Source organism: Chenopodium album, chromosome 11, assembly GCF_948465745.1.
Source record: "Chenopodium album chromosome 11, dcCheAlbu1.1, whole genome shotgun sequence".
Classification (NCBI taxonomy): domain Eukaryota; kingdom Viridiplantae; phylum Streptophyta; class Magnoliopsida; order Caryophyllales; family Amaranthaceae; genus Chenopodium; species Chenopodium album.
In genome coordinates this window covers 36,454,678-36,481,202 of record NC_137844.1, presented here as the reverse complement: position 1 = coordinate 36,481,202, position 26,525 = coordinate 36,454,678, and the positions used below count along the sequence as shown (strand labels likewise).

The window sequence follows — 26,525 nt, the reverse complement described above, 5'->3', positions numbered from 1 at the left end:
TTTTACATGAACCCCTTTGACAAAAGAGTATTTACAAAAGTTTTGACAATTTAACAATAGGATACATTGATTAATAAATATAATTAAAAAAATTTAAATTTGAACAAAATATGGTACTATGAACTTATGTTGATTATTATTTTTGTGGATGTAGCGGGTTCATTTGGTAAAATTCTGAATATATTCCTTAATTATGGTAACTTATTAGTTAATACTGTACCATCAATGTCAATGTTCTTTGTGATTTGTCGTAGTGTCAACAATATATATTACTCTTTTGAATGAAACTTATTTTCACATGAGACTAGGGTTTGTAGCTTGGCTTGCCACATCAGATATTTATGATAAAATAATATAAAGACACGATATTCCTTGATGGTTAGTTACAAAACCCGTATCTTGCATAAATTATTATAATAAATATATATTGTTTTATATCATTGAAATTTACAAGTGTTGTAACTTGTTTAGCATGAAGTTTATTAGTTACAAGTAAAATTTCTGATAGACATTATAAACAACTTGCAAGCAGGTGCTTATTTATGTATGTCATTGGAGATACTCAATAAATTCTAAATGATGGTATCGTTCAACAGTTGAGGAAATGACCGATCTGGTTAAAAAGGAATGAAAATCTTTAGAATCGCTTTCTCTTAGCATGTAAATATCACATCTTGACTTACGTGCTTCGCACAATCCAACTTAGCACTTACACTATTACATTATTACACATTTACACCTACACCTTCATATACTTCTTTACCGATCAATCGATCATATTGTAACACTAAACAAAACAACATAAAATACTACGTATACGGACTGATTTGTCTGTATATAAAAGAGAGTGTGATTATGTGAAACGTTATTATAGCTCATTCCAAGCAAACCTCCATTCCCAACAAATGATTTCCCCCCAAAACCCCCTCCTCTCCCCATCATCAGTCTCATCACGTCAACCAACCAAACAAAATAACACCCAAAAAATATCATAATTTAACACCAAAAAGCATTTAAATCCTAGGGTTCCCAAATTTAAAAAAAAAAAAAAAACACAAAAAAAACTCTTTCTCTTTCCTCCATTTTCTCTCTCATCTTCTTCGACAGATTTTTCGTTCCTCTTTCTCTCTCCTCTCTTTCTTTTCCATTTTCCCTCGCTTTCTCTCTCTACCTCTCTCTTTCTCTCTCCTCTTTTGGAGAAAGAGAAACCTTCATTCTTCTTCTCTTTCTCTCTCTAAAAATTTTTTTTCGCCATTTTTTCTGCGCTTTCAGATCACTCACCTAACCGTCGGTTTTTTTTCTGGATTTATTGATATAATTTTTATTATTTTTTTTTGAGGTACGCGATTTTATTCTCGACTCCTAATTTTGCTTGTCACGTTGTTTGAATTTGTCAAATGTATTTTATTTTTGTTCATGAATGCGTGTTGTTGAATGTTTCATTTTGAATTTTACAATTTTGATTAGGTTATTGATATTTTAATTTGATTTTATAAGCTGAATTTTTATTGTTATTTATTGGTTTGCTGGATTATGTATTATATTAGGTTTAATTAATTGCATATGGATTGTATTTAATGGTTATTATTATAGTTTTGTTGTTTGGATTTTGAATTTTGTTTAAATGTTGATTTTTATAGGAGTTCGGCTCACGTCGACGATCTGAGAGGATTGTTGATTTGGTTTGTTTGAGGAGAGGTGGGATTGGGGGGTACATTGGTGATTTTTCGATATCGAATTATCGATATTGAGGACCCGGGGAAGGAGGTAGGGGGGAATGGAATTAGAGAGGGATTTTTAGGTTTTTGATTGAATTTTTAACTTGTAGGTTTGGTTAAAGGGGAGAGAAACTCGGCCGAATAAGTTGGTCGAGTTTGAATGCATTCGGAAGTTTGTGTGGATTTCAATATATGGATAGAGATATTGTGTCGTTCCCTTCGAAGAGCCTGGAAGAAAAATGTTGTGATTGTGGATGTAGTTGTTCTTTGACAGTTAGCTCTTCGTCGAATGATCCTTGGTTACGGTCTGTGAAGAGGAAACACAATGAGTTTGAAAAGAGCAGCCGTTTTTACATCCCGGGGCTTGATGTTTTGCCTGTTGCGCGTGTTGGGATTGAAAAAGAATGTGCAATGTTGCGAGAGACGCTTGGCAACCAGCAGGCTACGATTCAGGAGTTGTGTTCGGAATTGGAGGAAGAGAGGAATGCCGCTTCCTCTGCTGCTAATGAGACAATGTCCATGATTTTGAGGCTGCAGAGGGAGAAGGCTGAGGTCCAAATGGAATCTAGGCAGTTTAAGCGTTTTGCTGAGGAGAAAATGTCACATGATGCTCAAGAGATTTCTGCCTTGGAGGAGGTTTTATACAAAAGAGAACAAACTATTCAGTCCCTTACATGTGAAATTCAGGCCTATAAGCACAGAATGATGAGCTACGGCCTGACAGAATCAGAGGCAGAAGGGTTGAAGGGAAATTATAGTCGCAATGCTAGTTTTTCTAGTGAGTTGGCAGGTCCTGGTGACTCACACTTTTCCTATCCTCCACTAAGGTGCAGTGTGTATGGATCTCAAGAGCAATTAGAGCTTGAAGATGATGTTGTGGATATTGAAAATTACCCATTTTCTGAGACTCCAGGAACTCAAGATCTGAGGAGTTTGGAATACAGGATCAATCAATTGGAAGGAATTCCTCAGGGTGATCAGATAAATGGAGACTTTGGCTCTAGAAATGTTCTTGAGAAGGTTGTCGTTGGTCAGTCTCCAAGGCGGTCTAGACATTCTAGGAGGATTTCTACTGACAGCTCAGGTTCGGTGTTGGGGCCAGATCACACAATGGATTCTCCTAGGTATGGTACCAGTTTTAAAAAACTTGATTGTGTAGCTGAGGAATTAAAAAATTCAGACAGTGCATCTGATTATGAAGATGATATGAGTGATAGAGTTTATACCATTGATTCTATTCATCCTGGGGCACCTTATAACCATTATATGGAGCCCAAGGTTGCTGCAAAGTTGGGTGAGGAGTATGTATCAACACCAAGATCTCTAGGTCGTGGAGACCTGGGAGATCCTGAGGTTAAGAAGCTATACTCGAGACTTCAGGCTCTCGAGGCTGATAGAGAATCAATGAGGCAGACAATCATGTCAATGCAAACTGATAAAGCACAGGTTATGCTACTTAAAGAAATTGCTCAACAGTTGTGCAGAGATATGACACCTGCAAGGCATATGCCTGTTCAAAAGTCATCTATAGTTGGGAGCTTTTCCATAACGGCAGTTTTTAAGGTAATCCTCAGTGCATACAATTGTTTGGTCTTTTTTTCACGTAATTATGTAAGTCTGCTGTTTTCGTCTGTTATCTATACCATGATCCCTGAAATATGCGAGCAAAACTGTAATGTAATATAGGCTGTATAGCTGATCTCGTTCACTGACTTTATCATTTCTACCCTCTGTTGTTCAAAGTATTTGTTAAGGGTACTATCATCATCTTGTATCACCTTGAATATATGTAACATGAAGATACAGAAGACTATGCTTGTAAAATTAAAACAAAATGGACTAATAACCACACACAATTGAGGGTACCTCGTACGTAAGTATCAAGTGTAACGTGTAGTGATGCTGTTTAGTCTAATTGATTGTCGTCTGTGGGAACACTTAATCTGACTGTAGTTTTTGTCATACAGCCAAGTAAAAAAGCAGCGAAACATAAATTCTCTTTTTAAGGTTGCTCTAGTTTTCCGTTAATATTGTTTACTTAGGAAGTGACCGTGACTGTAGGGGCTTTAGAATGATCTTTCAGGCTGTTAGAGTGAAGGCCTGTTGTTTTTGGCTTTTAGTGATCCATACTTGTAAACTGCCTCTCTCACACAAATTCTTGCATTTGTATTTTTACATGCAACGTGTTTAACCCTACTTTTATCCCCGGTGGTAATTCGTAACTTTATCTGAACTAATAAACATGCATGAGATTGTAAATCTAGAGATAGAATGTAATCTCCTTATCTCAAGAACTTCACCCAAGTGTTAAATTTTGTATGTGACATTTTGACAAAGCTTTCTTTATTCTGCTTTATTCTGTTTTAGTATTCTCCATTTACTTTGTGTTCAAATGTGCTTTAGTTTGCCTTGACATTCCAGTCCTTTATTTTTTGTCATGTATAAGAGATATCGACTTTCAGACTGGGTAAAATTTGTTATCTCTGTTTCAAATATCAATGAATCGATGTTTGATGGGCTAGTAGATAAATTGGTTGAAAAGTGTAAACAAAATTTGCTTTCCAAGACCACTTTTGATGAACAAATTTTCATTTGTTTGCTTCTCTCTCTTATCGCCTTTGGCTAGCTTTCATTCTTTTTCTGTGCTTTTGTGCATGGATTGCATATAAGCTTTTATGCAATTTAAGGGTCATGAACAATCCTTACGACTCTTTGCTTGCTTTCTCTCTGATCTAAAGATGTTGAATGAGTTACAGAAATTTTTTTTTACCAAAACTGAAGATCTGTTGAAATTTATGTTTCAACTGACTAGTTATTGGTCCGCCCCGGGTGATTACATTTATGAGATTTTTTTTTTATTTATTTATTTTTTAACCAAACAAAATTGTTGATACTTGATAGCTAAAGTTGTGATGATTGGTTGTAAATGTTAATGAAAATAATTTTTAGATCTTACATGCTAATCAATTTTTAGATTCATTTGGTTGTAATCTTAAAATAAATCCCTTGCCTTTTAGATATTACAAAATATTATAGGTCTATGTGATCAAATTAGAAATAGTATGGTATAGATTTGCTGATAAGTTATTTACATCTAGATGAAAGGTTGTGGGTCCATCGACACACATATTTAGTGTAAATAGAGTATTGAAATTGCGTCACCAAGGATGTGGCATCATGCCATCTTTAGATTTCTGGGTGACACGTGGATGCGTTGTCATATCTGTCCTTTTGATTTTAGGAATTATATGGATATTATTAATTAGTATTTTAATTTCTATGTGTGCCTTGTCATGTAGAACCAGTCCGTTCTTTCCTGGTTGGAGCCTTTACATTTTTCATGTTTCATTTTCAGTGGATCATGTCCTTCATTTTCTGGAGAAAGAAATCACGTCAAAGCAAGTAAGTTTTTCACATTTCAGTTATGGATGATTGGTTTATCTTTTTTCTCCAATTATATATACTACACTCTAGGTTTAAATGATTTGTCTCCTCTCCACAATCTCTCTGCTGATCTCCTATTACTACAAATACAAAATTAATAAATTTTGGTAAACTCTTTTTTCTTCTTTCCTGAGTATTTCTATGGTTCATTGAAGGCTATGAACTGAACAATGGAGATAGACTTATTGGTTGGAGTCTCTTGTAATTAGATTCAACCTTGAGGGCTTTTTCAACTTCATATTCATGATCAGTCTTTTGTTATTACTCTTATTAGATACTACCTTAAGGATACTTGGACTTAGTATTCATCTAAGCTTGTACACATATTTCAGACTAATAGAACTAAGGAGATGGACTGTTTGGTTGGAGTCTTTTTGTAGCCAATTACAAACAAAAGCCTAGTGAACTTTAAAAAAAACCAGATATTATTATTTACTTCACTACCCTAGCTTATGTTATTTACTGATCTTCCGTGGATTTATTTATTATCCTTTTTGCTTCATAACTACACATTTCCTTTTTTGCGTAAAGAATGTCAATAGATGATAGATTTTAAGCTTTTCATTTCTTTGTTGATAATTGGGGGAATTTACAATTGGACCTCTTGTATATGAGATATTTGTGTAGAGCAGAGCCAATAGCTCTGAGATAGCATAAAAAGATTGTTTTTCTTTTAGTATGAACATTATCACCATGTATGCTGTATCATGTATATGGCGAACATCAGACTGTTAAATGTTTAGACAGATCATTCATCCTTACTGGTCTAATTTCACTTGTTTTGCTATGTGTTATGTCTGTCTCTTTTGCATCTGATGGTATTAATTATTTTCTGTCATATACTAATTTTTTGTGGATGATAACAGGTCCATGTTTGAATTGACGGCGAATAATGTGGGTCTGCTACTGCTTTTGGATAAAAACCCACACTCCAAACTCTGGAGATGTGTTTCATCAACGCAAATTCGATAAGCTGAGCTACCAAACTTGTAGCGAGTTTGTCAATTTAGGAGCTGCATTTCCAGGCTTGCGTTTAGATAAACATTTGTTTCTGGATTTATGGAATATGGTTATTTGTGCAGCGTTCTTTGTGATTCATTTTCCCCCTTTACCCTCCATTGAAAAGTTTGGGGTTCGAATTTGCTTAAGCTGGTTCTTCAGCAAAAATCATGTGATATAGGCCAGTGTGCAGTTTGGTTTTTCTGAAATTTTAGCATTTGAGGTAGGTATTTTGACAAATTCTCCTGTATAGTTCAAGATTCATGTATTATGTTAAATTGCTGCTCATTTTTTACTTTCAGAGTGAAAAAAAAATGAAATTATATATTTGTTCTTCTCTCACAGTTTCAACTAATAAGCCAGTAAAACCTTTCCAACTTTGAAGGGTGTATTTCTCTCTTTTAATTGGGGCAAGCCCTAGTTTCTCATATTGAGAAACATTGGGCATATCTCAAATGGCATTTTCGTTATTATTTACATTGGAAAAAGCACTTTATACCTATTTTATTGATTATACTTTGTGACTGTGAGTCTGTGATCAAAATTGATCAAGGTGAAGTGTACGGTTACTTCACGCCGTTAACAAGTTATTTTATTTCTTCTTCTTCTTCCTCCTTTACATCAAACTTCATTGAAGGAGTTCAAGCTTTCATCCATACCCATCTGCCACCATTTCCGAAACCTTTTGTCTCCACCAACATTTCCACCATCATTTCCTTTTAAAACGAAAACCCTAAAACAAAAGGGAGAATAAAGGGCATGGTCAACCCTAAAGGGTAAGGGTGTCAAAAGGGTAATGATGTTGTACCTTCATTGAAGCAGCCCTTGAGCTCTGAAACTCCATTGAACTAGCTCTTAGAATTCTCTGTGAAAATACAGACCTTTGGTATATACATTTCAGCTATGGATTCATAGAACAAGAGAATAATTGTTAATTGAAGTGCTTTCTATTAGTTGATTTTCAATTTGATTTCAATGAGAGAGCAAAATCACAGAAATCAAGAAGTATGAAGGCAAATTCAAATACTTAGGAAAAAGTAGAACTAACAGCGTGATCTCACAATTACTCCAATTTCCACTGTCAAACTCGTAATTACAAGAACACCCCCGTTGTTTCATTATAAATGGCCAAATTACCCTATTGAGATACATTCATTGTTAATCAATATGAGAAACTTGAATTTACTATTTTAATTGCGCTATTATTTCGTGTTATGACTATTGTGTTGTGTGAAGGCTGTTGAAGCCCTTGGAGGAGTATCATGTAGGGTTCCATAGGAAGACCCGTGAAATCTTAACAAAACATATGATTAATAACAATTTTGTCTCATCTACCAATATTTATCTCAATTTAGGATTATTTTTTATTAATCCGAACTTTATAACCCGTGTGCCAATGACACCAACCAGTCATTCAACTTAATATTACAGGTTACAAGACACGTGTCAGCCTATGATTGACTTTAAAAAATAAAAAGAAATTAAAAAATAAAATGTTAAATTTTTTTTTTTTTAAAAAAAAACCAAAACCACCAAGCTAGCCCCCGCCATGGTGCCGCCCACGGCTAACCCACTGCTAGCCTAACCCCTTCCCCCCGGAGTGCTGGTCACCGCCCATACCCCCTTCCCCTCCTTCGGAGCTGGCGCTTCCTTGACCACCTCCCCTTTCCCCTTCAGTCACCACAAAAATCCCCAAAATCTCCCAAATCACAAACCCTAACTCTAACCTTCGATCTTCGACAGGGAAAGGCTAGGGCATCGATGAGGGGAGGTGCGGTTGGATATTTTCGGTGGTCGAGAAGGTTACTTAAGGGTTTTTAGAGGGGAGAGGGAGGGGTTATGGAAGGTTTTAAGGGGAAAGGGGAAGGTGGTCGAGCAACACGACACCGTGGGAGGGGAAGGGGGTCTTCGCGGCGGCCGGCACTCTGGGGGAAGGGGCTGGCAGCGAATTAGCTTGCCGTGGGCACCGCAGCAGGGGGCTGGCCTTGGTGGTTTTGGGTTTTGAGTTTATTATTTTTTTTAATTTTTATTTTTTAATTTTATTTTTACCAATCACAAGCTAACATGTGTATATTAAGCTTTTAAAAAATTTATCTCCTTAATAGGTAATCGGTCACCTAGGAGTGTTATGAGCAGAAGGAGTATAAAATTCAAATTAATAATAAATAATTCAAAGTTGGAATTAATATTGGCGGATGAGGCAAAGTTGGAATTATTCATGTTAATTTTTCCATATATTAAACCAAGTTGGTTATACATAGACATAAACTAGTATAATTTATATTATAGGGTAATGATGTATGTGATAGTCCTTACATAGGCTTCCTACAAATCTACAATGGAATAAAATTGAAAATTTCTTACATAATAATGTGTAAATCATTGTAAGTAATGTTTATGTATTCATAATATTTTCTTTTTTGTTTCTTATGTACGAAGTATAAGCGTATAACCTTAATGGATATGTTTATCATTCTAGAAATTCTAGAATTATTAAACCTTCGTTATTTGGGGGTTGATACCTCAACCTAATAGAGGCCTTTTAGGTGGGATGTCATGCACCAAAGCAAATTTTTGCGAGTTAAGGCCTATAGAGAACAATGTCTACTAGTGGTCTCATGTTGACTTGTAGTGTTACAAAAGACATTGTTTTCCTTCAAAAAAAAATTACCAACTCGCAGGGCTCGTTTGGTTGAATGTAGGAATTGCAAATTCCTTGGAAAATTGATTTCCCATGAAATTGAACTTCCTAGAAAATTCTAAAAAGTGTTTGGTTAACTAAGGGAAGTGGAAATTCCCATGGAAGTTCCACTTACCTAGGTCCCCCTAGGTAATTAACTTCCCCCATTTTGTGGGAAATGGAAATTCATGGGAATTTCTACTTCCTATGAATTTGTTAACCAAATAACTTTAAAGAATTTCAATTCCCAGGATTTCCAACTTCCCATGTTTTTCTTTGGCAACCAACAACCTCTCAGTAACAAATGAAGCTCAAAGAACCACTACACTACCCCCTGTTTCACTCAAATATTCAAAGTATTAAGGTTTGTGTTCATCAATTCACATCAAATTTCAACACCAAATAATAATCCAAACACGATAAGAGCAATAAAAACATGTTTACAAATAATCAACAAACAATTCAACAAATAATTTCATTTGATCATCACAAAACCTTAACATTACCCACATAAAATGGAAATTCGACAAAAAAAATACTATAATAAGGGAGTAATGTACCTAGCTTAATTTAAGAGAATCTGGTTGAAATCGCTGCAAATGATGAATAATCGCCTTGCTTTTACCTCTAAAATGGTCACTTTCGCTCTAGAATTGGGGAGAAGAAATGAAAGGGCGCCAAGATTTTTTTATAGAAATGAATAAAATATTAAGAAAATTTGTCAAGAATAAACCAACCTTTGCGTGGTTAGCTTAAAATAAGCCAACTTTTCGATTAACTCAAAATAAGTCAACTTTTATAAGATATCTTCTCAAAATGAGTTAAAACCTATTAGATTATAAGGTAACCGGTTGTTAAGGTAAAATATGACACATGTCATTATGTGGTTGGTCATTTTTTACAAAAATTAACTAAGACTTATTTTTTGATTAAATGTTAAAAAAAATCATCTAATAATTAAATAATTATATCAAATAATTAAAATAAACATAAAAAACTTTAAAATTTTGAAAAAAAACTCAGCCACCCCCTTTTGGCTAGCCCCCTCCCCCAACTAGTTACCGACGACCACCTCCCTACCCCGGCGTCGGCGACCCTACCACTCTCCATATCCCCATTCTCGCTTACCCCACCCCCACTCCTAACATTTTCTAGTTTATGGTCCTATTTGGTAAAAGTAGCGGTAGCAGATAACTTTTAGCGGTCGAGTAGCGGGTAGCTGTTAAGGTAGTTAGTAGCGGTGAATTAGTAGTGGGTAGAGGTTAGCTGTCAAAGTAACGGTTGATAGTATGAGTGTTTGGTAAAAATAGCGGTTGCAATACTAAAATATATCAAAATTCATATAAATATTGTTTTAAAAGTAATAAAAATTTGTCAAACGCTACCCGCTACTTCTAAATGCTACTATTTTTAAAGTTTGAGAAAAGCTACCTAAACACTACCTCTATGGTTAATCGCTACTAGAATCGCTACCTTGCCAAACACTCTCAAATTTTTTCTAATAGTGTTTTGACTGGTCAAAACGCTAACCGCTACCTCAAATGTTACTACCAATATATCTACTGGAATGTTGATTTCTTCTTTTGATTCTTCTTCTACTGTTTCTAAACTCATCTCTTTTTTATTTTTCCAACTAGAATTATCTTCTTGTGAAAAAGTTGAAAAACAAAATGAATTATTTTGTCAGTGTTTACTAAAGTTTGGGTTGAAAATTAAAGAAATCAATCTCTGTACTAATAAATTTTCCCCAAAAAACAAATTTAACTCATATTTGTTGTGATAAATATAAACCCGAAAAAGGGGTGAAATAGAGAGAATGAAAAAGGAAAGTTGTAGATCGTGGGTGGGGGGAAGAGGGGTGGTCGGTGGTCTATCACCGCTAGCCGCTGGCGGGGGGGAGGGGGAGGGAGTTGCTGGGGTTTAATTTTAATTTTTTTTTTTATAATTTGTTTATTTAATATAATTATAATTAAACATTAAATTAAATTTAATAAATTATTTTTCAATTAAAAAGGTGACATATTTGATAGGTTGTTGGTCATTTGACCTTTTAAAAGAAAACATCCCTTAAAAGTTGACTTATATCGATTTATCAAAAAGTTGGCTTATTTTGAGCTAACCACGCAAATGTTGGCTTAATCTTGACAAATTTTCTCAAAATATTAGGAGGGTAACTTCTATAAAATAATTAAGCACACTTCCCCATGACACTTCACCCATGTGACAATGACTAATTGTCAGTTAACCAAAAATTAATTTTGAGCATGAAGCTTGAAAATGGAGGTGATCGAGTTGTTAAGCATGAAGAAGATGGAGAAGCTTGAAAATGTTTAGGCATCCCTACCATCATAGGGAGGTCAAAATGGGTTATTTTTAATTCTCTCAAGGACAGATTGTGGAAAAAGATGCAAGGTTGGAAGGAAAAGCTTCTTTCTAGGGCTGGGAAAGAAAGTCTCATCAAATCGGTGATTCAAGCCATTCCAACATACTTGATGGGTGTGTACAAGATCCCAACAAGTGTTATTGATGATATTAGGTCTATGACGGTGCAATTTTGGTGGGGACATTCGGGTCAAAGGAGAAAGGCTCACTAGATTAATTAGATGCTTTGTGTGCTCCAAAATGTTTATGGGGCATGGGGTTTCATGATATGGGGGTTTTCAACACAACGAACCCTCCTTGGAAAGCAATTGTAGAGATTCTTGAAAAATCCAACCTTGATGTTAGGAAGGGTGATGGCTGCTAAATATTACCCCGCATCTAAGTTTTTAGACTCGACTTTAGGTCTTGCGGGTAGCTACTTTTGGACTGGCATGTAGGCGTCAAAGGATTTATTGAAGGAAGGTCTCATTTGGCGTATTGGAAACAATCGTCGCATTAAGGTTTGGGAGGACCACTGGGTGGCTGATGAACGGGGGAACCATTTTGTTTCTAATCGGGTGTTGAATGTCAAAAGGGTTAAAGACCCCACTGAGGATAGAAACAAAGATTGGAGGGTTAATTTTATTGCGGATAATTTATGTGAAAGGGATGTCAAATGCATTCTTTCCATTCCTCTGAGCCACCGTTCTCCTGGAAACAAATTAATTTGGGCCTCCTCCAAAGATGGGATGTACTATGTGAAAACCGCTTATTTGCTGGGAAAATCTTGTAACCTTGATGATTTTCATAAAGCTTGGGTGATTATTTGGAGCATGAATGTTACACCTACCAAAAATCAGATACTTTATGAGGAGAGCTTGCATTGGAACGCTAGCCGTGCAAGACTATCTATAGGCCAAGCATATGTCTGATTTTAACAACTGCCCTTGGTGTCCTGATAAGGCTGAAACTCTGCAGCACTATAGGCGTCGTTTGAAGTGCGCCTATGTTAAGCATGTTGTGAATATGCTTGGCACTCATAGGAAGTGGAATTGACATTATACGATTAGGGACATGGAAAGTAGGGAGCCGCCAACAAGTTTTTAAGGAACTTGTAAACCGTTTACGAATCATTTAAGGCAACCACGATAATGGACAACGAAAGGCAACAACGATTGACCCGTGAAGGTTACACCCCATTCATAATCCATGAGATTACTAGCTCTATATGGTTCGGAACCACAAAAGGAGGATCGGGGATGATGGTACGAAGTGAGTCATGGAGTCACATTCACTTGTATTGGCCTCTACTCGATTCTTATAGTGAAAAGTGATTCCTGCGATCTGAAAGGCATGCAAACAAAATATTCAATTCACTCCAAACTATTATTAGGCTAAATTGGTTGAATATTAATGCAACACATAATTCTAAAATATTAGTGATCACATTAATTAATAACAAGATTAAAAAGGAACCTAAACTGGTCAATTATCTTATTAGGCGTGATTTTCAATTACATATTCCCTTTAAACATGCAATATGGTGATCAATAATAATAACAGAATTAACATTAATATTTGAAGCAATTTAACAATAATCCAACAATTAATATATGACAAACATAACAAAAATCGTTAGAAAAATAATAGAAATAAAAGGAACATGATTCCTTACTTTGAATTTGTTTGCTTGCAACTACAAAATAATAAACGCGTTAGTAACTTCAAGGAAAACCAATAAAACAATAATTAAAATTAAATTAAATAAAGTTGATTTGGGGCCAAACCCTCAAACAGTTCTACCTTTCACGCCTTGGTTTAATGATGAAACCTCGGGTAAAGTACGGACTCCTTGGAGTGCTTAAAGGAAGTATTGGAAGAATAGGGTAGGCTAGTGTTTAGGCTAGAGCATAGAAGAGAGAAGAGAAAATTAATTGATGCCCCGAACTGCAGAAATGAGGGTCATATTTATAGAGAAAATGAGTAGAGGGAACACACGGAACCCTAAAAAGATAAAACCCTAATTCTAGGGCACCGTGACACGGCAGTAGTTGCCACGACACGGAAAAACGTGCCGTGACACGGTACATAATAAAAACCATGTCGCGGTGCAATAGCTGCCCTAAAATGATAAAACGCGTGCATGTACGGACGCGGAAAAAAATGGGAGAATCCCGTGACACGGCACATGTACCGTGACACGGCAGAAAATGCCGTGACGCGGCAATTACCACCGTGGCGCCGTGACACGGTGCACATTTTTTCCACATTTGCATCCAAATTCATTTTAACCTAATTACGCTCAGCATTTTTAAGTGCCGTTTTATAATTTCGGGCTATTTTATGTTTATTATTCATCAATTGGGCTCAACTAATAAATAATATGAAATGAATTAAAAAAGGTTCGGGCCAAAATATAAATTAAACTATGCTTTGACTAAACATTAGGACTGATCCGCTGACTATTTTGTGAACTGAGTTTGATTGAACATGGATTTTAAGCACTCCAGGGATTAAATACTCAACCCGACCAATAATGGCGGTGAAAGATTGTTCATCATCGGGTTTGGTTTTGGGGAGACATTTTTAGGTGCCTACAAGCACGCACTCTTTGAATGTTCAGCTGTCAAAGACTTATGGAGAGAAGTGGGACGTGAGCAACTCGTTATTAGTGATGGGATGTCTTTTGCGGATCTTGTTGTTACTTGAAAGGAACGTTTTGCATCTAGCTGCTATATAGGTGTATATGCGTCATTCGAAGCGCGCCTAGCTAAGCATGTTGTGAATATGCTTGACACTCATAGAAAGTGGGAATTGACGTACGATTAGGGACAAAGCAAAGTAGGGAGCCGCCAACAAGTTTTTAAGGAACTTGTATACCATTCACGAATCATTAAAAGACAACCACGAAAAGGGACAATGATAGGCAACAACAATTGACCCGAGAAGGTTACACCCCGTTCAAATCCATGAAATTACTAACTCCATATGGTTCAGAACCACGAAAGGAGGATCGGGGATAATGGTACGAAGTGAGTCATGGAGTCACATTCGCCCCTATTGACCTCTACTCGATTTTTATACCGAAAAGTATTTTTTGCGATCACAAAGGCATACAAACAAAGATTCAATTTGCTCCAAACTAAATTAGGCTGAATTAGTTGAATGTTAATGCAACATTATAATTCTAAGTATCGTGATCACTTGAATTAACAACAATATTAAAAAAATTCCTAACCAGTCGTCCAAATTATATTATTAGGGGTTATATTCTATTACATATTCCCTTTAACATGCAATATGGTGATCAACAAATAAAATAAAATCAACATCAACATTGGAAGCAATTTAACCATAAAAACAACGATTAGTATATGAAAAAACATAATAAAAATCGTTAGAAATATAAAAGGAACAAAAGGAACATGATTCCTTACTTTGATTGCTTTTGCTTGCAAGTATAAAACAATAAACGCGTTAGTAACTTCAAGGAAAATAAAAACAATAATGGAAATTAAATTAAATTAAAGTAGAGTTGATTTGGGGCCAAACCCACAAACAGTTCTACCTTTCACGCCTTGGTTTAAGTTTAGAACCTCGAGTAAATTATGGACTTCGGAGAGTGCTTAGGGGATGTATTGTGAAAGAATAAGGGAGGCTAGTATTTAGGCTAGAGCATAAGAGAGAAAGAGAGAATTATTTGATACCCCGAAACTGAGAAATCACCCTCATATTTATAGAGGAAATGAGAGGGGTGAGGTCCAGAACCCTAGAAATTAAATGAAGAGTCGCGGAAAAACAAACCCTAGAAATTACCGTGACATGGTACAATTTGTCGTGACAAGGAAGATGCTTTGTCTCAAATTCCATCTAAATTCATTTTTATCTTTTTTATTTAACATTAAGCACGTGATAATTAGGCGTTGTTTTAGCTATTCCGGACTTATTTTAGGTTTAAGGTTTAAATATTTATTAATCACCTAATCGGGCTTAATTAATAAATAAAATGAAATGGATTAAAAAGGTTTGGGCTAAAACGAGGGTTGGAGTATGATTTGACTAACTACTTGGACTCATTGTTGACTAACTTGTTGAATGTGTTTGATTGAATATAGATTTTAAGAACTCCCGAGATTAAATACTTGATCTGACCAATAATGGCGGTGAAGGGTTGTTCATCATCAATTTTGGTTTTGGGGAGACATTTTTAGGTGGTTATAAGGTGCCATCCTTTTTAAGGAAAATCTGGAATAGAAGAAACGACAAGGTGTTTAAAGGAGTAAAGTCTCACACTATACCGTTGTAGAGCGTACCAGAAAACTTGCTAGAGACTTGATCTTTATACACTGAGAAAATTTATGGGAGTGCTAGCATGATGACGGGGTGCAAGAGTCCAAAGAAGTGGGTAGCCCCTCCGAGTGAAGTGGTAAAAGTCAATTGTGACGCTTTGATTGACAAAACTGGTTGGGTGGGTCTTGGTGTAGTAGCAAGAGATGCTTCAGGGACTGTTATGTTTGTAGCCATGAGAAGGATTAGAGCTTATTGGGACCCTATTGTTGCTAAAGGGAAGATACTAACAATGGTTCATCACCTTGTTAGATTGATCCCCTTTGGTGTAGAACAAGTACGAGTAAATCATTTTCCTTGTGAGACATTTCACCATATGCTTTGATGGACTCATAGCGTTAATTTTGTGGATTACGCTTTTTCAAAAAAAAAAAAAAAAAACTCTACTTTATACATGCTCGGATCAAATATTCGAGACCATGGTATAGAATAAGCCCAAGTGACAGCAAAAACCCCCAAACCAAAAGCAGGCGGGAGGGAAATGAAAATGCACTTCAAATAAACACTTCCTCTTAAGAATCTTCATCTTCATCTTCCCCCTTTTTTTTTCCCATTTTAATTTTTCACCTTGTTCATCTTCCCTCCTCTTTTTCTCTCTCCTCCCCACTTTTCATTCCTTCCCAGATTCGCCCTAAATCCCTCGTTTGGGGCGGATTCTTCCCTAATTTTACCCTTCTCTTCTCCATCTTTCTCCCAACCCTAATTTTTCGCCTAATTTAATCAGGTACTACTCTTGACCAATTTCTATTCAATTTCTTATCCTTTTCTGTTCTTCGATTTTTAATTTTCTCGTGAATTGATTTGGTTTGATTTGATTGAAGTTTGAATGATTGTGAATTGCAGTGAAGGAGTAGGGCTGGCTGTGATTCTGGATTCATAGCATGGCCAAAGTTGCCAAAGTTGCTGCTGCCCCGGGTTCTTTACCTTCCGATTCGGCACGGTTTTGTGGGGGTCCCATGAATGCTGGTCCTGCTCTTAAGAGAAAGACGCCGTCCGAATTAAGAGTAAGTTTTTCCGCTGTTGCTTTGGTTAATTTCAACTCAACTTTATCTTTGGAATCTGTACTATGTGTTGATGCTATGTACTTAAACGTATTGAGGGTGGAATGCTTTTAAATGATGTAGTATTGTTAAATTTCGAGACAATATGAAATGAGCCTGGACAACCCGAAAAGGAGGAGGAGAGTTAGGTCCACAAATAAGGCTTTGGAGCTTCCATACTAAAACCAATTGGCAATAGTAGGAGGTACTCCTCTACCTTATAAAGTGAAACCTTCTCTCCTCTTTCTCCAATGTGGGACACTCATAAGTAGGTTACAATGGGATTCAACACTCCCCCTCACTTATGAGTGTCCTTAGAACTTCAGAGCTAACTGGATAAGGCCAGATCAATAATCCTCTTAGGGGCTGGACATCCTGTCGAGGTAAATCCTTATCCAGTAGCGATTAAATACCCAGTTTAGAAGAGACCCGTAACCCGGACTCTGATACCATGATAAAGTTTAATATAATATGAAATGGGCCTGGGAAACCCGAACAAGGAGGAGGAGAGTTAGGTCCACAAATAAGGCTTTGGAGCTTCCATACTAAAACCAATTGGCAATAGTAGGAGGTACTCCTCTACCTTATAAAGTGAAACCTTCTCTCCTCTTTCTCTAATGTGGGATACTCATAAGTGGGTTACAATGGGATTCAACAAGTATCAATGTTGATCGGGTTATAAAGGCGAGTGATATGTCGTAAATTTGCTTAAATTGTTGTAATATTTGATTCATTTTATTAACATAAAAGTTTCTGAAGACCAAGTTTTAGTAGTAGGGTTGGTTTTCCATTTATATATTATTCGATACCTGAACATTATTTTTGCCGTTAATGATATGATTACTTATAAAATGTGCCGTGGGTTGGAATTAACACTCAGTAGGTAGAAGGAGGATAAAAGCTGAATTTAGTAACATATTTGGTATTGAACACATATGGAGTTGACAGTGTTTAACTTAGTCAAGTGATAATTTGTGTGGGTTTAGAGGAGTGAGAAAAAAATCAGCTTTAGATTTTACAGGATTTAGATAACAAATGTGTTAGCGAATTAGTCAAACTCTTTACTGGATCATGTTATATACATTCAAAGATTATTGTCGCGTATAATGTGCTTTTTATTGTTTCCATCTATGAAAAGGTATAGGGAATTTTAGTATTGTGTCTGTATAACAAAGAATTCTCCTGCAGTTTACTGATGTGTCTTATCTGTAACTTGTAAGCTAAGAGAAAGTTGATGGAAAGCTTCTTAATTTGGAAAAGAAATTGTGTAGCATTTATTGCACAAATTTTAGGTTTATTGATTCATGCATTTGTCTCGGCACTGCAGGGTGAGCAATTAAAGAGAAGAATAGCAGTGGAGCTTGTCTGTGAATCTGCTGCACCTTCAGAGTATGTTTCATCCCTGCCTTCTACTTGCTTGTTTAGTTTTCATTTGTTATAGGCTCTTTTCTGCCTTTAAATTTGACCTATTTTTAGAATTTTTGGTTCTAATGTTTAACACTAAAACCAATACCTTATCCCAGAAATGCAGATGTCGTGGATTCTGGTTCTAACAAGTCACAAGGCCCAAAAAATACAAAATATATAGACAAGCGTCTTGATGAAGTATATCCTGCTAGAAAACCAAACAGCAGGCTCAGCTTGCTTTCTGGAAAATCAAATTTTAAGGTATTTTCTGTACTGTTTGTATAGTTTGAATGAATATAAGGACTAATTATTATTCTGGATGCTTGATTTCAATGTAAGTAATAATGCTCACTTTTGTCTGTATCTCGATCTCTTGCATGCAGGAAAATCAAGTTGTTCAGGAAAAAAGTGGGTTTAAGAGTTCTTTTTCTTCACGTTTGACACCCAAGAATCAGCAAGAGCTTAATGGGTATGATTTTTCTGATTCTAGAGGTTTTGTAGTTTGGGGGTGGGGGTTCAGTTCTGTATAGGAAACAAAGTTATATATTGAAAAGATGTGCTAATTTGTTCTATTTTACCCTTGGTATTACAGCGGCTCTAAAGTATCAGTTGCCAAGGCCACTGGCTGTGTTTTACGACAGTGTGAAACTGGTGAAAAAGGCACTCAAAATAAGTTTTGTAGTGTAGCTGAGCTCTCACTTGGTAGTGACAGATTTACAGAGCAGGGCACAGTTGATGTGGTATTGCTATGGTTTCTTTGGCTACTACAATATTCTTATGTGATATTTATATATTGTTAATAACTCTTATATTTTTAGGATAAAGCACTGAAAGGACTAGCTGCTCATGAGACTTCTGGCTCTTGTTCTCCATCAAGTTCAGCTGGAAAGTCTGGGGATGTAAAGTCTACATCTATGGGAAATTATTGTTCAGAAATACAAATTCCTGGAGTAAAAGTTCCTCTTGATTTTACCCTGAAAACCACCATGCGTATAGTATCCTCTTCACCTGTGGACAGGTAAGAAAATCTGATTTCCTTTGCCATTATTTGTGTTTTAATACTGGTGAAGATGGTTTATTTGTTGGTAAACTAATATACATCATACATTCATACTATGGAAGAGGAACTTTACTCTTTCACCCTTGATACCTGAGTTTGTTGTCTCATGTATTGCAATTTCAGGTTTCACAGGTTATTTATGGGTGGCACTTACAATGGAATATCCTCTTTCTCTTTATCTGGCAGCTCTGCCAATGAAAGTATTGGGTCTGCTTTAAACACTCCAGCATCTGGGGATTCTTATAATTTTCAATCATGGATATACCCTCAGTCCTCATTGCCAGCTTCTGTAATATCAGTATTGAGCTCATCTTCAGGAGGAGGTAAATTTGCCCAAATTCGCTGAGCAGTGAAGTCTTTGTGGCTATCAAATATCTTTAATATCCCCTCTCCGTTTTACATGAGGTTGAAAACAATCTTATCTCAGTTTATCTATGATTTTTCTCTGGTATGGATTATGTCACTTCATTTGCAGCTGAAATGTACTTTTTGGAGAAACGCCAATTAACTTGGGAGGATTCCTTTAGAAATCTTTACTACATGCTACGGAAGAGTGGGTGCAATGTATTTTATGGTTAGAATTCTACTCTTGCATTTCCCTTTCTCATTTCAGTTCTACAATGATACAAATATGTTAAAATGAGCTGTGCAGTTTTATTCTGGAACATAAAGAATGATGTTGTAAGATTTCTAAGTACAATTTTATACCATTAGAGACTTATGTCTCAAGCTGCTGCATTTATAGCAAGATATTATGCTATACAGATCAAAATTTTCTAGAAGTTTACACTTGACTTTGGAGTGTAGACATAGCTGTATTCTTAGATCTCAGGCGGCACTCGGAAGAATTGTTTGTAAAGTTGATTCATGTTTTACCAAAACTCAATCTCGCACTTTTCCATAGATTAGGAAAATGAGCTGCATGAGTTGCAGCCAAACAAGGCTTTAGAAGAGAAGTAGTAGAGGATGGAAAGGATTGGTGACTGGGGTGGGGGTTTCGCTGGTTTGGTTTACACGCAGAAATTAAAAAAAAAAAAAAAGAAAAAAAAAAAGAGAATTTATTGAACTCTATTTCACAAATGGAACTTTGTCACAAGATAAAACTGCAAACCTTTCTATTTTTCCGAATATACTTTGTTAGGGTAACTATGTCTCAAAACATGATTTCCTATGAGTCAATTTGCATTGTTTTGTTTTTTGTTTTCCTGTGATATCTGCATTAAAAAAGGGCTCGAAACTTGGGGCTTGGTTGCTGCCCATAAGCCCATTGATCAATTTGCGTCTCATTTTTGTGTGTTACTAGCTCTAAAGTTGACAAATAGCTTGTGTAGAGGGAATTATTAATCAAAGTTCAAGTGAAGTAGTCAGTTTATGGTTGGGTAAAAGTCTTGATTTTCTCAACTATCCATTAATTAGTTCATAAATTGAAGTAGATTTTGTATCCTATGTGCAAAAAATAAAAGTATTTTAAAGTTGCTTGTCTGCTTTGCCTCCACCCGTTTTCAGTGCACACAAGCCTCATCTATGATTCGGAGCAGAGATTCGGGGTGGGGGGGGGGGGGGGGGAGGTTGCCGGTGGACAAATGGCCGGGGGAATGCCGTGCGGGGGAGGGGGGCTAGTCCGGGGAACGGATGACTGGGGTTTTAATTGTTTCTAAAAGTTTAATAATTAAATATAAATAAAAAAATCTAACCATGGTTAATGATTTTAATTGAAAATAATTGTTTTCTTTGGTAATCAATAATACAATGTTACCAAAAATAATGGATTATTTTTGCAATTCACCAAAGAGAAAAATAAAAAGTTTGATGTTACCGAAGAGAGAAAAAAAAAAAAAAAAAAAGAAAAAAAAAAGAAAAAAACAGAGGAACCATATTAGTTGATATCTCTAAAATCTAATGGCACAATCAAAAGCTAATCTATTGAAACCTGATTCCCGTTTTAGATCTTTTGATCAACCCCTGGTTGGATATTGGATATGGCTAAATTGATAGACATGACATAGTTTACAATGGTTGCTAAATACCAACAAAATATTTCGGCATATTCGCAAATTGGCTTTATTAGTTTGGGTGTGTTTTCTCTGTTGAGAATCTTGTGTCTCCCCATATTCACTTTGTTACTGTTATGATTTGGTATGCTCTAATCCTTAGCTTTTTATATCTTTTACCAGTTTGTACATCACAGTTTGTGGTGATCTTCACTGCTGTTGAAGGCACAGGGAAGGTCAAACGCACATGCAATGCATTTATTTCCAAATCAACAAGAGGTTTAAGATCTTTATTGAAGGAGCATGTAAGTTGTAAATCTTGTAATATGGATATTCTTCCAACTATTGTCTTACTTTTTTCCAATCTAAGTACATAAAGATGTTTATCATTTGTCTTTGTCTTGCAAGCTCTCCATGTCTCTTTCAATTTATCACTCCCCCTGTGTTTTTTTTTTATTTTTTTTTTATTTTAAAAATTTGAACATATTTGACCTTTTGTACTATTTACCAAATCCACTTTGACTTATGTTAATGATATATACATAAGAAAAAAATATAGTCTTGCGGGTACTTGTTGGAATCATCTCAATGAATAGTTTATTAATATTCAATTGTTATAATTTCAACGTATTGGTAATTAAAAATATTATTAGTCAAGGTTTTGCATTGGCTTACATGCCTGGGAGAAACGTTTCATTTAGATAAACTAACGGAGTATTTGTAGTTTTTTATAAGTTAGGTAGCATTGGTATGCTATATTTCTATTGCTTCCTAATGAATAACGGTTCAACATCCCTTTGTATAACTAAAACTATCTTCAGGGTGAACATCAAAGCCAAAGTGAGTGAGAGATTCTTTAGCTTTTAGATTGAATAGTGCACCTTGAGCCTTTACATATGAAGAGCACACTTCATTTGAAAAAAGGATTAATGGTATCTTCAGTTAACATGTGAAGATTATGAAATATTCATTGCTAGATTTGTTCAACATTTCAAATTTCTATTTATTAGAAGTTTCTTTATTATTGCTTCAGCTGAATGGATTTTAAATTCTGAATTCAAGTTTTAACCTTATCTTTCTTCTGAACTGAATCTAATTTGATTGTGGGACGCTGATTTAATTAGCTATTAATTCCTTCGTTACTTATTAAACTCCCTATTTGTGTTGGGCACAAGTATTTAAAAGAGAAGTTGTAGTGAGATCTTGTTGTTTAAATGTCAATAGAAATTTTTAAATTGTGTGTGTGTGTGTGTGTGTATGTGTGTGTGTGTGTAGAGGTAGAAAAGTAAGAAGCTTGAAATTTGAAAACAAAATGTTATTTATCATTTTGAGAAATTGGAAGTTTGATGGGGGATGGAGGGAGTATTTGGATTGATTCTCGTACAGTTTAGGTCCTTTCTAAACATAACCTGCAAAGAGTGAAGGGAATCACATTTAAAGGATGGCATTCTCGACTGCTTTTGATATTTTAGAATGAATTATGCGTAATGAAGGAAGGTGCTAAAATCTGCAGAATCTTAAACATAACATTGTGATTGAGGGATCTAATGGAAGAACTATAAATCAGAAGGTTGTGTATGAGTGGGAGCCAATCTACTGTAAGCGTTGTACCAAAGCTGGTCATGACTGTGGTGTGAGTAAACCAGTTGAGAGAAAGAAGAAAGCACAAGAGAAATGGGTGCCTAGGGTGCAAGCCCAACCACAGTGAGTTGCATCATGAGAAGGAGGCACGCCAAAGTAAACAGCACATAAAAAAGCTTGAGCCATGGGTTATCTAAGGGAATTGAGCGGCTACAAATAAAGATCTCATTTTTGGCACCACAAAGATGGCCAAAACCATCTGCTTTTATGGGACAGTTCATTTAGGGTCCTTGAAGGTTATTTTCCTTTTTGCAATCTGATTTTTATGTTAGAGGTGATTTTTTACCTGGGGGCTTGATTGGTAGAATTTCCACGACACCACTTGTTACATTTTTATTGTAGGCATTTTAAACGCATTCCTAAATAGCTTTTGTTACCTATAAAATCATATTATAATTTACATATAACCCACAAACATGGGGCCAGATAGACCTTTTTAATATTCATTTGTGCATTCTGTATATCTGTGTCCTAACAATCAATTGTGAATTTATCTTAGGTAATTATTATTTGTGATTTTGTGAAGTTCCAACCTTGCTTTTATGCCTCCTTTAGTCTTATGAGTTGTGACTATATAGGCTTCTTGGAATTACCCATACTAACATTTTCTTCCTTATGTCACAGGATATCAGTTTCACTATGCCTTTGTGTTGCTCTGAAGTGGAGCAGATAAGTAGAGAAGACTTGGTGGAGCTCTCTGAAATTGAGAAGCATAATTTAGGACAGGTTCCAATCTGAGCTTTAATTTGCAAGTCAAGCATCTCTTTTTCATAGGTTATTCTCATATCAACCAGGAATAGCAAGAAAGTTATTTGTTAGGGTATAAAAAATTAAAAACAAAATCAGAAAACAAAAGTAAAACAGTTTTTGTTACTGACTAGTGAGTACTGAGTTGTGACTACAGTTCATCTTAATTTCTTGTGGATGTACTAATTCTGTTTCTTTTTCTTTCTTTCTTTTTCTTTCCTTCTTTTCTTTCTTTCTTTCTCTCTCTTATTTATTTTTTTAATTTTTGTTATTGAAATCAACTTGTGCAGGCTAAACGTTTTGGTTCTATGCCTGACGTGGACAACAGCCCAAAATCTTTGTTAGCATTCAACGGAAATGAAAGTGTTCATGGCCTATATGATTTTCTATTAAATTATAGGTACATAAGCCTGGAGTTTGGCTGTTAGATACTTAGAATTGAGATTTCTGTCAGTATTTCATTTGGGCTGTTTGTTTCTACAGGTCTTTGTTGACAACTTTGATCAATATGGATGTACCTGTGCTGTGTTCTCCTATTCCTTTTCTTAATGCTGCTCTGTCTTCCCCACAGGTGAATTATTTTTGCATTCTTAATCACCTGGCATATGTTTGTCAAATGTAGCAAGATGTATACATCAATTAAAAATTGTTGATCGTGCTCTTTTGCTCCTATTCTATTCAAATTATTCAGTAAATAAATTTGACTTACATCTTCCGTGGAAAATTCATCAACAAATGGTGAAACTGACAGTTTTCCTTATGCAATACTTGAACTAAGTTCCCCTTTATATAATGAACAATTAGGGATTTTCTGAGGTATTATTCGTTAATCATGCGCAGTAAGATGTCTGAATGCTAAGCACCACAATAAAACGGAATAAAGTTGGTTCTAGTTTATATCTTTGATATTAAAGTGGTACTGGTCAATCTAAATGGTCTGTACCTCTAAATCAATTCAATTGCCTGGTTTTTGTGTTTGTTCAGCATGTAAATTTTATTTTGCAGATCAGGTGCAAGGAGATCAGGAGAGTTGATGCTTTGCAGTCAAAAGGATCGTTGGCAAAAGATGGGGAATCATTTGCTTCAAAGACTGGTATCTGCTACAGCATTGAAGTAAAGGATGCATATCTTCCTCCTTGGATAGTTTCTTCCCTATGTGCTGTGATGGGTTCTGAGGGGAGAAGTTTTGAGGCATGGTGTGTGCTCATCTGTCTTTTACGTTTCGGGGGGTGGGGTTTGGTAGATGATGTTGCAAACTAGATATTGACGTATTGATTGACTCTTTTCTCTGGTTTCATGCAGCTTTGTGACAGACCCTAACACCATGGGATTGAATGCTGCTCTTGAAGCTGTCAGCCAAAAATCCAACAGTAACACTGATGAGACAACTGGAGATTCACAAGATACTGCCTATACATTTGGTATTTCAGCAGCTGTGGTAAATTCTGGCTTACATTCCACATGTTTGAAGGCGTTGAAATATTCAAATGGGTCTTATGTAGCTGCCCTTTCTCCTGTTTGAACTCTAATCAAACTTTTGCTGTCTAATGGGAGGAAGTGACTAGTGTGGCCAACGCTCCATTCAACCCCTCTTGTTTTGTTTATACTTTCCCTAAGATGTGCTCATCCTCGGTGTATAATGGTTTATGTACCATGCATATTCTTACATAGGAAGGGGTAAAAACCGTGTCAGTTTGAATAATTACAAATGAATATTGTAGTCATTTTGGAAGAACTTATATATATGGCCCTATGTCTCTCCCTTACAAACATTGTAATTGCTAAGTAATGGGCTTATTGACAAAAGGAAAATTTGTCAAAAAAAACCTTTTAAATGCACCATTTTGCTAAAAAAACCCTTTTAAAAGCTTTATCGTAAAAGAAAACCTGAAGTTAATTTTTTTTGTTGAAGACAACCTGTACCTCTAATCCACTTAATTAAGCTCTAATTTTTTCCTAATTACCCTATAACTCTCACTTAGTCATTTAATATGTAAATTAAATTATAAACAAGAATTAAAACATAAACCACCAACCCCACCACCAGCAGCCACCATCTCCCTTTCCCCCTCCCCTAGCAGTAGCCCTCCTCTCCCTAATCGAGCCGCCGCCCTAGACCGTCGGTCTACCCCTCTCCCTTTCCCCTTTACCCCCGCTGTTTTCCTCCCCTTCCCTAAACCCTAACTCCGGTGATTTCTTCTTCAGTTAGAGGATCAACTGAGACAACAATGAGAGCATCAACATCGAGTGGTGAAGGATCCTTGGAGAGGTCGACGCGCGACGCGACGGCAACAGTCGGAAAGTGGGAGAGAGAAAGTGAGTTAAGGAGAGAAAAGGAAAAGGAAGAAGAAGCCTGACCGGAAACACCCATTAAAGAGGATCAAGGGTTGCAGCGGGGGTTAGTGGGAAGGGTATGAGGGTCGGCTGGTGGTCAAGGTGGGTCGCTGGGAGTTAGGAGTTTAAGGCGGCACGCTCGGTTGGGGGGAGGGGGCTGCTGGCATGGGAGGGGGAAAAGGAGAGGGTGGTTGCTGGTGGTGGAGATGGTGGTTTATGTTTATAGTTTTGTTTATAATTTAATTTAATTATTTAATGGCTAAGTGGAAGTTTTAGGGTAATTAGGAAAAAATTAGAGCTTAATTAAGTGGATTAGAGGCATTAGGTTGTGTTTAACAAAAAATTTTCACAATCGGATTTTCTTTTACTAGAATGTTAAAGCATGGATTTTCTTTTGCCAAAAAGTTTTTAAAAGGTTTTTTTTGACAAATTTTCCTTGACAAAAAACCTTTGTTTTTCTCAAATGTTAACCTGCATTATTTAACATTTGGATTTTAGGTTTTTTTTTTTTTTTTTTTTTTTTTTTTTTTTTTTTTTTTTTTTTTTTTAAATCGATTGCGGAGAGTTATGATATTTTAGGTTTCTTAAATCACTATGATTGTAGGTAGGATAGTGAGGCTTTGTTTGGTTCACCTTATTTGTGCTTATCTAATCGGAATGTCAAATTTGACCTTAAATATACAATAATCTATACGAAAAAAATATATCAAGTGGGGTATGGTTAGATTCGTAATAATGTGTATTTTATTAATGTGT

At 35.9% G+C, this 26,525-nt stretch overlaps 2 protein-coding genes across 2 annotated transcripts; both read left to right on the top strand.

Moving 5' to 3' along the window:
* The first annotated feature begins 1,020 nt into the window (after positions 1 to 1,020).
* LOC145567534 (myosin-binding protein 7-like) lies at positions 1,021 to 6,516 on the top strand. Its single transcript, XM_081626833.1, has 4 exons — positions 1,021 to 1,339; positions 1,641 to 3,281; positions 5,074 to 5,120; positions 6,029 to 6,516. The coding sequence occupies exons 2-4, from the start codon at positions 1,911 to 1,913 to the stop codon at positions 6,132 to 6,134; spliced, it is 1,524 nt and encodes a 507-aa protein (XP_081482959.1). The 5' UTR covers positions 1,021 to 1,339; positions 1,641 to 1,910; the 3' UTR covers positions 6,135 to 6,516.
* A 9,546-nt stretch (positions 6,517 to 16,062) lies between these two features.
* LOC145568823 (uncharacterized) lies at positions 16,063 to 25,220 on the top strand. The gene is made up of 15 exons (XM_081628217.1): positions 16,063 to 16,273; positions 16,393 to 16,553; positions 17,917 to 17,978; positions 18,113 to 18,257; positions 18,380 to 18,465; positions 18,589 to 18,736; positions 18,815 to 19,014; positions 19,180 to 19,379; positions 19,532 to 19,630; positions 21,231 to 21,352; positions 23,313 to 23,414; positions 23,726 to 23,835; positions 23,919 to 24,006; positions 24,441 to 24,631; positions 24,738 to 25,220. Exons 2-15 carry the CDS (start codon positions 16,431 to 16,433, stop codon positions 24,955 to 24,957), a joined length of 1,896 nt encoding a protein of 631 aa, XP_081484343.1. The 5' UTR covers positions 16,063 to 16,273; positions 16,393 to 16,430; the 3' UTR covers positions 24,958 to 25,220.
* Positions 25,221 to 26,525: the final 1,305 nt, after the last annotated feature.